This window comes from Gordionus sp. m RMFG-2023, chromosome 1 (assembly GCF_954871325.1).
Source record: "Gordionus sp. m RMFG-2023 chromosome 1, tfGorSpeb1-WG-v2, whole genome shotgun sequence".
NCBI lineage: Eukaryota > Metazoa > Nematomorpha > Gordioida > Chordodea > Parachordodidae > Gordionus > Gordionus sp. m RMFG-2023.
This window is the reverse complement of record NC_088775.1, coordinates 72,573,875-72,589,024: the sequence shown is the minus strand read 5'-3', so window position 1 is coordinate 72,589,024 and position 15,150 is coordinate 72,573,875. Positions and strand designations below refer to the sequence as shown.

The 15,150-nt window shown below is 25.2% G+C and overlaps 1 protein-coding gene across 1 annotated transcript; it reads right to left on the bottom strand.

Moving 5' to 3' along the window:
- Window positions 1-6,213: 6,213 nt before the first annotated feature.
- Window positions 6,214-14,719, bottom strand: LOC135931254 (cytochrome b-c1 complex subunit 2, mitochondrial-like). The gene is made up of 13 exons (XM_065468229.1): window positions 14,630-14,719; window positions 14,479-14,586; window positions 14,282-14,437; window positions 14,173-14,237; window positions 14,070-14,126; window positions 13,904-14,028; window positions 10,636-10,733; window positions 9,122-9,356; window positions 8,144-8,207; window positions 7,930-8,083; window positions 7,207-7,364; window positions 6,918-7,071; window positions 6,214-6,397 (listed from the first exon to the last, which is right to left on the bottom strand). Exons 1-13 carry the CDS (start codon window positions 14,633-14,635, stop codon window positions 6,311-6,313), a joined length of 1,467 nt encoding a protein of 488 aa, XP_065324301.1. The 5' UTR covers window positions 14,636-14,719; the 3' UTR covers window positions 6,214-6,310.
- Window positions 14,720-15,150: the final 431 nt, after the last annotated feature.

The following is a 15,150-nucleotide window of genomic DNA, read 5'->3' as shown; positions in this document are numbered from 1 at the left end:
ATATATTTTTTCCAAACTTTACATATAATATTGCTATTTTTTAAATTGAAAATTAAATATTTTTTACAATCATTTAAGTTTTGTGCAAGTTGATATAAAATTTAAAATGTTTAACGCATGATCGGATTTTAATTTGACAATCATAATAATATTGGATAATAATGCAATTAAATTGTTTTTATAGTTATTATAATATATATGTCATATTTATTTTTATATAGTATTATAATAATTTTTTTGTTTGATGTTATAACTTTGATAAAATTATTGATAAATATGGTTATTTTCTCGATAATATGATATTTAAAATATTTCGAGATATTATATTCCCTTTAGCTAAATTTTAACTTTTATCATAAAAACAAAAACAATGAATTAACATTTTATGTAAAGTTATAAAAGTATATGTTCTTGACATATTCTTCCTAAAAAAAGTGAGGGGGGTAGGTATGCACATCAATTTGCAGGTAATAATTAAAGTTGATATTATTTTAAATAAGATTTGAATATAAAATATAAACATTAAAGGAATATTCAGGACTCTGTACCCGACATATTATTTATCCGGCACAGGGTAGGTGCGGGGTTCTGCTATTTTCATAAATTAATTATGGGGCTGACAATATTCATATTTATTTATTTTATTATAATACTTAAAAAAATAATATTAAATATAGATAATAAAATGGCAAAAAATATAACAAATCATTAAGTGATTATATTTATGCCAATGTCATTAGCGTGAAATGACTATCCCAAGAAGATATTTTCAGGAATGTATTAAAGTAAAGCTGTAAAAATATTTGCGCAAATATATTGCCATAAAAATATTATCGCGAATATAAGTAGCGAAACCCAACGTTTTAAATTTTTTTTAACCCGCTAAAATAAAATTTAATAGCCTGCCCGTATAATCTAAATAAAATGATTTGATTGGTTGGTTTAGCTCTTTATTTTATTTTAATGTATATTTATTTTTCTTAAACTTAAATATGCTTAAAAAAATAATTTTAAATATAAGTTAGGTTCATTTCGCTATAAAAATATTTTAAATTCATCCACCCGCCCTTTGTTTTAAAAATAAATTCTCGCCCATTTAATGTTTTTAAATTTTTTTAAACCACCCGCCCAAAAAAGGAGCAGGCGTTTGAGACCTCTCTTAAGTAAGTCATGTTTCAATCAAATGTGTTTTTTAATAAAATATAAATAAAAAAAGATTATGTTACAAGCATTTCTAACATGATAACCTTAGATTATTTTTGGAATCGAATTGTATCATAAGGGCAATTATTCCATGATTCTGATCTCAATACTTATTATCTAAAGCAATATGTCAGGACAATTATGCAATCAAACAATTTTGTTATTCGCTTAGTTAGTTCTTTAACATATTGCATTATACTTATTTAGAACCATATGATATTTATGCATTATGTTTTATAAAGTATTACGAAAAGAGCATCATTTTCACAACAATATTGAGAATATATTCACATTAAAATATTTTTGTGTATAATGAAGAAAAATAATGATTTTGATATAGAAAGCTTACCCAAACTATATGAATTAAATAAAGTTGAACATATAATATTCTAAATAAAAATTATCTGTATTTAGGAATATCAAAATTTAAAGATTCAATCAAGTTTGTTGAAAGTCAAAATAAAGGTAATTTATATATGATTATATTTTTTACGTTAAACCACGCGTTAGCAGATGCCAAATAAAACACAAAGTTTATAAATTTGGTAGAAGTGATAGGTAGGGTAGATGCTAAATAAAAAAAATTCCAAGATGCAACAATTGAAATTAATATAGTTTTAATACGGACCAATATATTTCTTTAGTTTCTTTAAAAAATGGAAACCCCTAAAAATATTTTAAATAATAATTTAAGAATAAATATATTTTACTTATTGAGAACAGGATGAGTATTATTATGTAAAAATTGTAATTTATTCTTAAATACAATTACTCACAAAATGTTTGTAATTACTAATTCCTTTTCTAAACGGTAATTAAATACTAATTACCTGTAATCGTGATTTTCTAGAGTAATTATAATTACAATTCATTTTCTAGTAAAATAAAAACTAAAGTAGGATTTGATTAAAAATCATAAAAAATAACGGGAAACTTTATTAATTAGCTTATAATAATATCTTATTCTTTATTACAATTTTTTTATGTTTAAGAAATATATAGCTTTAATCATTCAATAAAAGAACAATATCATAAATCATTTGCATATAAATTATTTAAATATACATTTGATAAATGTAATCATATTCTGTGTTACAAAATCTAATGTCATTAATGATGTATAGGCGTAGCCAGGATTTTTCTAAGGGGGTGGTTGATACATTTATTAGGGGCTTCGCCCCCAGACCCCGCAAGCCTTTGGCCCGACTTTGTTTGGCATTCAGATTGGTTTCCTTAGCCCATATATAGCTAGAAAATATTTTAAGTATAGGAGGTTATTTTTAATAAAGACAACTTATTATCACTATTTAAAATGTAAAAAATTGGTAGCCAATTTAAAATAATTATACTGACTCTTTCGTTTTATATATAATACATAATATCAGTTAAAATGCAATCACGGGAAAAGATATAAATAATAACATCTCCATAAATGTTAGGTAGCTAAACCTTAACCAGATATATCATACATACATATAAAATCATTATAAAACAAACATATAATAAACGAATAAGGTAATTCATAATATATTACTTTATTAATTTACAAACATACATATGTATTTATTTTATCAATATTAAAATATATATGCAAAATTATCAATTATGGATATAGTTTCTAATTAACTACAGCCAAGAAATGTATCAAAAAATAAGTAAATCTTTTTTTATATATTAATACTTTTTTTCAAGAAATAAATTATAGTCATGTTAAGTTTAAATATCAACTTTACATTTTTTCTTTAAAATTATTGTTTAAGATATATGCACACATTTATGGGGGACAAAGTGTTTGGGGGGGGCTAAGGTGGATAATTTTTACTAACTTAAAATGATATTCAAAAAAGAGTGATACATTTTTGAAGGGGGAGGGTGGGAAGGGGGGGGGGTTGCCACTCTTTTCTATCCTAATCAACAAATGTTATTGAATATATTTTAATTAGTATTTAGTTTAATTTTTTCTAAAAGTATCATTTTTCAAACAGATTATTTAAAGTGTTTTATTCAGGTGCCTACCAGGAAATTGATATGGGTGAGAGGAGCGAGGGGGTGGCAATTAATTTTTTTAAATATAAATCTATTTGGCTAGTAACTTTAAGATAAATATTCTAAAAATTGTTACATGTATATAAACTGACAAAGTATTCATGGAAAAAAATATGGTTGTATTAAATAATGGGGAAAAATAGTTAAGAAGCATTATAAAAATTTATAATGTATAATTCATCATAGCTAATTTTTAAATGATTCCATCAGTGCTTGGTTTCAACTCCCTATGCATATTAAGAAGAGCTAACACCCATTCAATCTATTTTTAGAGGTAGAACTTCTCAATTGTTGTTAAACGGCACGTTTTGAGCCGCGGCTAAAATCGAGAGATTTAATAATACTACTTCTCAGGTACAAGAATAAAATATTCATTGGTAGAAGTATTTATTGATAGATTTGGCGAAATATAAAATAATTATTATATATTAAGAAATACATCTTAAATGTGTTTTAAATTAGGCAAAGCATCTATAACATTTTTTGGAACATTACATAATCATCCATATTTAGCCTTTTATACCATAGTTTGCATTTAGCTATAAATGTATCACGTTTTTACCTAATTTAAAAATAATTTATCATCTCAGTATAAAAATCTGTAAAATATATATTTTTTTTCTATCAAGATTTGGAATAAATTCGGTAAGAGGTAATAATATTTAGAGATTTGTAAATGCTGCCTGATTAATCAAAAACCTTTCATTCATTTAGTTATAAAAATGTCCAAAAGAGAAATAAAAATATTTATCATATAATATTATTAAACTGACTAAAAATTAAATAAACGAATGAAGTTAAAGATTGTTTGAATTAATTTTGAAAATATAAGTTATTCTGACTATAAATGATCATAAATCTATATAAAAATATATAATTAAAAGAAGGGAAATAAAATAATAGAAATAATTTAAGATAATTAAAAAAAATAAAATATAATTTTTTTAAATTAGGTATGAACGACGGGGCTTAATGACCCATCTATGGATATGCAGTTAGAACGACAGATTTCAGTTGATATTTTCTGTCGAAGATAAAATATATACATTTTATTTAAATTATAAAAATTAAAATTAGTTATATTCATCATTTTAAAATATTAAATTTTTAAAAGTAGCGAATATTTTAGACAGGTCTTTGAACCAGAACCCTAATATTTTGCTGAATCCATTTTAAAATATTAAACTTTTAGTTATTTTAAAAAATATATTAAAAATAACATATATAAAACTATATTAAAATTAAAAACAAAAATTATTTAAAACATAATTTCAATATAAAAACTTTTTGTGAAAATCATTTTTCGTGGCTTTTTATTAAATTTTGAGTTCTCTATTTTATATAAAAATTTTACCAGCATATTTTGTAACTTTTTTATAATATAAATAATGTATATTATATATATAAGGAATATTTATTGTCTGTTGAATTATTAAATTAAGAGTAAGAACAAAAAAAAATTAAATCACAAGATAAAATAGCTACTACATGCAAATTGCAATGCCCTATCAATGTTAGGTTTTTAAATATTTTAGTTTTAACATCTCGATTTTGGAAGATATTAAAATTCGCTTATAAAATTTTAAAAAACATATAGAATATAATCTTTTAATTGTATTACCTATTACCTAATGATAAATTTGATTGCTAAATATAGTAAAATAAATTTTTATAAAAAATGATATTTTAATTTTAGTCTTTATTTTTCTGTACCACGAACCCTGAATTCGAACTTGGTTGAACGAGAACCCTTTTTTTCAGGAGGGTTTACAGCTGGTTATGGCTACTCGAAAAAAATAGCAGCGCTATTAATTAGCTACTTTTTTAAAATAAAAGTCGCACTCTACTAAAAAAAATGTATCGCGTTACCTTTAATAGCATTGAAATCATATCATTAATTATATTTTAATAATCTAGATGACGATACATTATTAAATACATCTGTAATAAATTTTAAAAAAATTATAAGATAGAAAAGTATCGGGATGGGCAAGTCCTACTCCATATATATCGTCTTCGGACAGATTTAACGTCTCTAGATGCGTCCACCCTGGATCATTTTATTCTTTATTTAAATATTCAACAATAACTTTGATAATATAATGATGTTTATGAATTTTATTCTATTTATTATAAAATGTGAGGAAAAAAATGATTAGTAATTATTCCCTAGTTCTTATTTTTGTAAATTTATTTTATAATTATGATAATTAATCAAGTAAAAAAATGAATAGAAGTATAACATTAATTTTTTTTTGGACCAAGTGTCGTGCCTATATTTTATTTATGATGTTACCACCAACTTAATTGGTCCTGAATGACTCCACTATGAATCAGGGTTCAAAAGATGTTGTCCTGAAGGGAACAGGTTATTTTTAGCTGAGGTCCAACCCTAATACTGAATATATTCTATTTTTTTCATACCTCATGATATTTTTCAAATCATTTGCATATTCCTTAAGCCAAGTTCGGTTAAAGGGAAAAAAATTAAAAGGGGGTTCAAGATATTTATGGCTTCACCTAAAAATACTGAACCAGGTTTGCAATAGCTATATCAACTTCAAATTTAGTTTATCCTTTATATACATTTATTTACTATATAAATCAAAATTTGAATAAGTTAATATTGTTAAACTACCTTATCAATTAAGGTTTTTCGATTTATAAGCTATAAAACACATTATTCTTTTAAAGTTTTATTATAAATTTAAAAAAGCATTCTCAAGTTGACATAAAAAGCCTAACGATTCATTTAGAGAATATCAAAAGGGAAAATCGTAGATTGGAGACTGTGTTAGAAAAATTGAAGAATTGTTACGATGAGTCATTGGAAAAATTGAATTCCATTAGAAGTGATTTTAATCTATCTTTCAAAGACTCTAAATTTTGATTATCATTTTTATATAAAATTTAATATTGTAATGAAATATAATGTATTTAGACACAAGCAATTTATTTGCATCATCAGGTGTAAAGAATAAATAAATGTTATTAAAAAATATTTATAATAGTTGTAAATAGCTAAAATGCACACTTTAAATACTAATGTTAGAATTGTCTATCATATCATTAATTGATCCAAGTATGGTGTATTTTTCAAGTTTCCCCTAACTGCTAGTGCACATTTGTTTATCAACTTTTTGGCAACCTTAATATAAAATAAACAAAATATTTACTGCATCATATAAAACTATTTTGCCTATTTTAGTAAGACTATGGCGATATAATAGGAAGTTCAGTAAAGACTTATTATGAAGATAAAATGTTACAACACCGGCTGCACATACATCAATCTCACTATCGGAATAATCGCAATATTTAATCTTTTATAGGATAGGCTAATTATAATAAAAAATGATTTTGAGTTCTTAATTATTCAAAAAATTTATGGGAAGCATGGGCACTCATTCTTGTATAAAATAGCAACATATGTAATTGTACAAAATGGAACTTATATAGAAAGGTAATTATTTAACAATATAATCATAAATTATTCAGTTGCCATGACCTCCACATAAGAAAAAATTGCTTTGAAAATTATAAAACTATTATAATATCAGATTTGTTTTGGTGAATATAGACAATAGGATTGGTGAAAAGGTAAATAGATGCCACCCTATAACTAATTTTAAGGATGTCAAAAAGGGTTAAAAATATTAAACTTGTACTTTAGATATATCTACAACTTCTATTGTATCGATCATGCCCAAAATTTTATCCGAGTTAGACACCTGATGAGTTAACGATGCTTGTAACATTGCATCCTCTATAAATATAGTAGGATCTTCCAAGGACATTAAGTAAGATGATTTAAGCATTTTTCTTATAGTAAAAAAAACACATTTTATATAATTCGAAAAATAACGTTATTATAAATCTAGGGTAGAAAAGGGATCACAATTTTATACTATTAAAAAAATATTAAAAACTATTTCATATTACATTTACTATAATTACTTCGCCATTTCGAGTTCCTTTTTCTCGACACCTGTCTTCCCTATCTCTCTAAAACAATCGACAGAACACCTTAACAATCTATCCATATACTCTGGTTGGCTTATTATGTAAACTCCAAAGAGTCCCGTGTCGCTATAATTAACGTTGTAGCAAGTCATCTGATAAAAGATTAATTTAAAATTAAGTTGGCGATGAAGTTATATTTTAATAGGTTTGTCAATAACTTAGAAATCTTACATAATAATGATAAATAAAGAAAAATCAACCATTAGTGTCAAAAAGAAAGGAGCAAAAGGGTTCAAATTTTTTTTGACCCCTAAATTTATTTATAAATGAATTTACATTATCATTTATTATATAACCAATTTAGCCATTTTTAATAACATTTTTTATGAGAACCTTAACTCAGTATAAAGAACTAACTTAAAACCCCCCTAAATTGATAAAAGCCAATGACGCCTATGATTTTATACATTCTTTATCAATGCCATCCAGTTAGTCGGAATAATGTTCATCGCAAATCTTAATTTTTATGATAAAATATGAAAGGTGTTAATTGACTCATCCATCAATTACCTATTTAAATATATGCTGATAAAAGCATTTGGAATAAATATAAATAAGGATTGAAATATAAAAATAATTAACTATACAATACAATATTATTATAATGTTTAGTATATTTACCCTTGAACCTTTTGCAAAAAAAAGTTAAAAATTTACGGAAAAGGGGCTCAATATTGGATTCATTTTATAGTTCAAACAATGCTTAGTCATTTTCCCCGAGGTCTGAAGCGTCCCGTATTTTGTGTGAGGTCCTAATCCCATTATTTTTTGCAAGAGAGCTAAGCTTAACATATCTTTAGAATTATTGTGGCTATAAAAAAATCGGCAAATAATAAATAAAAGTGCTTATAGTTATATTATTAATTTTTACCTACTGCCTTCGGATACTAACAAAGCATAGGTAAGTGGTGACATTGTATGCACTCTGGATTCATCTAAAATAATAAATAGAATATTTATGAATCAAGCGATTCAATCTTGTTTTACCCGATTTTTTAAGTAAAGATTTTTTAAGTGATTTAATTAATATTTATAATTAATATAAAGAAAGCGTGAGTTATAAAATAACGCAAAAATTAAATATTATTTGGCTGAGCTATGGTCTAAATTTTATTAATAGGGGATAAAATATTAGCTCATTTTAATTTATCCCCAAATACAAATTATTGAAGGATTTTAAAACCGTGCAGATGATTTATATAGTTAAACAGGACCGTAAACATGAAAGGCCTTTGGGGATACCCCCACCACCCAAGCAAAATTTAGCGGAATGCATGCAATGATAAGTGTTTCATGCAATATAAGTAAATTATAATTAAAAATTTAATGAGCAATTTATCTAATTTTGCTATCATTATATATAATATGCTGAAAATTCCTTTATTCATATTCTAAAAATTGTTATAATATTTAACTAGCATTATTAGTTTTATAAAAGTAATTTTTGCCAAATATAAGCTTAGCATGTAAATTTTAAAAATTGCTCCTACCCCACACTAGTTAAAAATTTTGGTTACAACTCCGTAGAAGAAATTTCCTAAATTAACAAAAACCCGGTTAATTTGATATTGGGGGAATATTTTGTCCTTATTAATAAAATTTAACTGAATATTTGCCCGAAATCAAATAAATCAATTTTAGAAATGTTAACTTAATAAATAAATTGTCTGCAGTTTTGTCAATAAAATTTAATTGACGATATCTCAGCAAAATATTATTTATTTTGAATATTTATAACTCATGAAAATTCCTTTATATTTATTATAAATATAATATCAAACAGTTAAGCGAATTATTTTGACCCTTTGTTTGGTTGGTTATAGGCTATTAGATAATATTTTTTAATAACTTGAATAAAAAATTCTGTTGTTGATCTGTGAATTCCGAACAATTTTGTTTAGATTGTCATCTCTAGTCTTTTCGTTATTAATCTCTTCCGCATTTTTAGTGTGTGAAGTTGGATGGTCGGTGCTTAAATGTGAAAAATTCTTATATGCACGATTGGCCAAGGACGAGTGATCCATTCCAACGCCAATCAAGGCCATATTCGGTGCAGTAAAGTGCGATTCATGAAATTCCCTTAACTATAAAATGGTATTAGTAAATATTTTTTTTTAAACTTAGGGCTGTGCCGATTCACAAAATTTACATCAATCCAACCCGATCAGATAGATTGATTTTTATTTAACATCTATCTTTGAACTAACATATAAAATCAATATTCTATATTTAAAAAATCAACTAACTTTCACGTACCCTGCAAAGTGATTTTTTTGCGACCAGAGCCCGACCCGAGAAGAAAATTTTTGTTCCAGTCCGACCCGAGCCCGATTAAAAATATCACATATTGCCACCTTAAATAAAAGTATATTTAATTCCCATGTCAAATAAGTTGGAAAAGCGAGTATAACATTTTTATTTAACATGGTAGGATATAATATATGAAAGTAAGAGAGGTTCACCAGTCACAATCACAGAAAATTGTTAATTTGGGAAATGTAAACAATGTAAATGAATAAGTAAAATGTGTTAGATGAAAAATGACATTTGATTTTGATTGACATTTAGAAGAAACAAAATGATTATTGAGGCTGCAATGTTTATGACTAAATGTAGTGTTGTTATATTGCTCTATTACCAATTTTTCAAAACAGCGAAATCAAGATATTAGCCAAAATATTATTTTACCTGAGCCTCGAAATTTCGCCAATAGATGTCCGAACCTTTAAACAATCTGTGGGCAAAATCTCCAAGCTTGGGTCTCTAAAATAGTGAGTTCCTTTAACAACATTATGTAAATATGACTTTAAAATAATTCGCTTTTTTTTAAATATCAAAAAAATAAAATGAATTTTGGTTCCTAATAATTTATATGAATTATGCATAAAATAAAAATATATTAATTAATTCTATATAAGATCATAAAGTAAACAATAAAAAAATATCGTATCGGCATAGCCCTAATTAAAAATCTACATGTAAACAAATTATATTGTAAAATACAATAAAGCCCCATATTAGGCCAGGCTAACCCCCCCCCCACACTAATATTTACAAGTAATAAAAGAAAAATTATCAATAATAAAATAAATTTTATTTGTTCCATGATATCTTACTAATTAATATTTGATAATCTATCTATAAATAGGTTATAAAAAATTTTGACCTCGAATCCTTTTGATTTTGAAATATAACATGCTATTCAATTAAATATTTTGAATAGAATAAAAATTACAATTATAAAAATGCATTTTATAAGTTTAAAATCATATTACAAAGTTAAATTAGATATTTTAAGAATAATATTCAAAAGTTTGAAAAAAAACAGTTTATGCTGGGCTTTAATATGTAAGAATATAGTACCTTTCCACAAGTATGTTTTCCAATCATAAATTTGGGACTAAATAAAGAGTTTTGCAATCCATTTCTATATATAGCTTTATGAAGGTCTTCAACTAAAGCTTTAAAATAGTAATCATTATATTGGTAGTTTCTAAAAAAATCTAATATTTTTATATAATTCATGATAAAATAGTAATAAAAATGATATTAAATCTTGTATTATTAAGAGATCTATGCTGTGCAAGAATTAATTGATCTACTCTTGGAATAGTGAGGAGAATATAAAAGTTAAAATAAAGATTTATTTCAAAAATATTCCTGAGCCTGCCTTTAACAATATAATCCAAAAAGATGATTTTTATAAACATCTTGGAATGTCAATATACAATTTATATGAAGGGATTTTAGCTGATAAAAATTTGTTTAATTCAATATTTGATCAGCAAAAAATTGTCCCAAAACTGATCCAAAATAGGTAAACTAACCCCTCATTAAAACATTTTTGTTTGATAACTTATTTTAATATTTTCTTAACATTCCAAGATATTGCATTATAACTGCAAATTTTGTGTCGATTCCGAGACACGCATATTTAAAATTAATGCTGTCCAATATAATTGAATATCATTTAAAAACTGATTCGATTTTTAAAAATAATTGAGTAATAATTTGAATTTTATATTTTATTTTTGATACCACCCATTTTTATAAGAATGATGAGCGATATTAAGGATGCAAAAAACATAAATTTAATAACTTTTTTATTCATATGTAAAAAAAAAACTGAACAAAAAAACATGCAATCATAAATTGTGATAATAATTTTATTTTTGTTTTTTTAACTTTTTTTTTTATATCTAAGTGAGGATAATAAGTTAAATCTATACATATTTTTGGTAAATCAATGAATCATGGGGAAATATTTTCAAGTATTTTTTTATTATTTAATAAAAACAACTCGTGATAATTATTTATATTTTATAAAAAATTTAAATTAAATTCATTATTTTTAATGAGATTATAATATCTTATACAAAAACAAAGGTATTATTGAAAGATTATAGTTATCTTATTGACCAAACATGTTGCCATAATATGAAAAGAGATAAAAATTGTCAACAACATATAAATCAGTCGAAATTTTATGATCCAAATGACCAATTTCCACATACTCAGCAAATTGAGCTTGTTTGGAGAGGTCTAAAGGCTAACATTCCAACACAGAAAAAACAATTATGAAACTTGTATATTTGTGAATATAGATATATTGAAATATTAGACATGCCTAATTTTAATAAATTAATTAAAAATATATCTGTTAAAATAAAGTGAGTGTAATTGCTCTTTTCATTTAAAGTCTAGCTAAGCTTGAACTATCACCCCATAATTGGGTTAAGAAATTTTGGAGTAACTTATGAGATGAGTTCATCCAAAATCATTGGGCAGATTGCAGTTATCTGTACTTGCAGGCAGCAAACGCACTTACTTAAACACATAACAGGAAGTAAGTAAATAGAAAAAGGCCATACCCAAAATAAAATATAGATTATTGGAGGATATTGGCTAATTTTAAGTTTAAACTCTATATTTGATGAGATAAGATGATTTGTTAAATTATGAGTTATTTTTATTTTAAAAATGATCCTGCATTATATTATCTTAGATAGGATAGGGTAAATGTATTACTGGATAAAATGAAAGCTTATGTAGATAAAAAACGAATGTAAGCAATTAATAAAGTATCTACTATGTCTGTGAAGATGAATGTGATACTTAGGGGTGAATAAGGGTGTTTGGCGTGTTAATGTAATTAGATTTTATTTTTAGAAATTTTTTAATTATCATGTTGTATGAATTTATAGTAAGAATAAAGCCTACAATATCCCTGATAGTTGTATAGCCAATACAATTTATATATCCCATAATTTTTCCCATTGTAAGAATGAAGGCATGTTATTGATCGTATTGGCTATACAAGGCTATCAAAGATATTAGGCTTAATGACCATGAATCAATTTATATCAGGGACCCGCAGTACAGGCCAGGACCTATTATAATTTAATTTTTTTAAATATACCTGTGTGAGCCGAGTTTGAAACTTTTTTCTTAAAACCAAATATTTTAAATCGCCAAGCTATATAAATTAAAAATATATGAATCTGGGCCGGGCCATGCAAATGGTACCTCTGCAGGTCTCTGATTTATACAATTAAACAATGACAATAATTCAATAAAAAAATAAAATCCAATTGCATCAATTCACAATCCCCTCCTCCCTTTTCAAACCTACATATCTCATTTATCTTCACAGATAGGTAAATACCTATCTTAATTGTAACATTAGTTTTTTTTTACCTAAGCTTTCATTAATTTATCCAGCAACAAATTTACCCTATCCTATTTCATTTCAATCTTAGTAAATTTATCTAAGATAATAATGCAGGACCATTAAAAATAACTCAAATAATTTAACAAATCAACCTATCTCATCAAATATAGTTTAAACTTAAAATTAGCCAATATCCTCCCATAATCAATACTTTATTTAATCGGGTACTGGCTTTTCCCCATCTTTTTACTTCCCGTAGGAATTTAAGTAAGTAGGGTTGCCTCTTGTATGCAAAGGTAACTGCAGCCTGCCCTATAATTGTGGGTGGGCTCATCTCATAGGTTACCAAATTTCTTAATAATAAGAGGGGGAAAGATAGTTCAAGCTTAGCTCTGCTATTCTATAAAGTGAGAGAAAAGGGTGATTGTGACCACTATAATATATTATTAATTATTTAAGCTCAATTTATATAAAATAAATATAAAACCATTTTTATTTAATACAAAATTTGATTATGTGTTGTTTGCAGTAAGGTTAGATTAATATTATAGGAAATGAATTCCAAAAAATGACTACTATGAATTAAAGTATAAAAGATTTCTAAATTAAAATAAGAAACATGTTAGATTACTTATTTTATAAGAGAATTTAGTAAGGGACTAATCATTTTTTTAAATAAAATCATCAAAAATTTAATATAAAAACATAACAAGCAAATTTTTAATTAAAATATTGTATTAATTGGTTTTTAGAAAATATGATATTGGTGGATTATTGAAAAAAATGGGGAACAGGTCATTTTAATATTGGCAAAAATATAATTATGGTGGCCTTACAATAAACCAAATTTAAAGACTAACATTAAAATAGTTATTAAAACATCTTAATAAAAAGCATGGATCTTATTATATATAAAATAAAACTGTTATATCTAGTATTGATTATAAAGATCAAAATTACCAATTTCAGGATCATGTGCTACCATATGAATATCATAACTCAATTTATATATGGAATCTTTAACCTCCCAATGTTTAAAAGCAGGCATAGTTGCCATATATGACAAATATTTGAGAGCAGTGTCACTAAATAAAATTTATAAATAGTGGTTGAAAATTATCATTACATATTATCCCGCTTTGTTTGTAAAATATACATAAAAAAATCTCTTGTTGTTGAAACCCTATAGGTTAAGAAATTATAAAAACCATTTAAACTAAAATTAATACATTAAAGATGAACCAATATGGTCAAGATTTCTTGATAAACCAAATTGTGAACATTTTAAGGTTGCCTAGAAATAAATATAATAAACCTACAAATATATCAAATTATTACTAATGACGAAGCTACTTTCATCATGTGTGTTATGCCAAGGTTTTCTTTATCAAAATTTTCATATCTAGTGCCAGCTTTAACAATAATTCCTATACTTGACAATGGAGAATTATTCTCTAATGAGCAAATAACTAATCCATTTTTTATTTTTGATAACTTTTTTAAAAAGTATTATTTATTTTAAGACTCAAATTAACTTGAAAATCCCTCTGAGGTGAATCTAATTTTTCGATAGGTTTAGGCAGATATTCTTTATTGGTCTTTGTAGCAACGATATTTAATGCCTTTAAGGTTAAAAATCTTCTCTATAATATATGTTTTAATTTATAATCCAAATAAGTTTATTACTATCATTCCTACTCGAAATAAGAAATTAGTTACATTAAATGAAAAATGGCTTCTTGTGTAACAAACATATGACTTTTAGGGATTAGGCAAAGATATAATCATTGCGATTAGGGAAAAAATATTATTAGATCAAACCTAGGGTGCTTAATGATCATAATATAACCAATTAAAGGAAAATTTTGTCAGAGTATATTCAATATTCTTTTTCCATTATTTGACATAATAAATATTAATGTTCCGCAAGTATACCAATTGCAACGTACGGTTTTGGCCAGGAAAAGGTTTTTGATCTTAAGACCTAACCGGGTATTTTTAAAACATAGACTGAGGTTTCATTCATAATGTTGTATTTTAAAGCGTTATTAAATGCAAATCAGATGGGGACCATGGACACCCATTTTGTAACCCATATAGGATTTTGAATACTTTAAATGATTTAAATTAGGTCTGCTAAATACATATTTTCGTGAGTATAGTCTTGAAATAATTGTATGGTAGGATATATTATTTTCTTTCGCTTA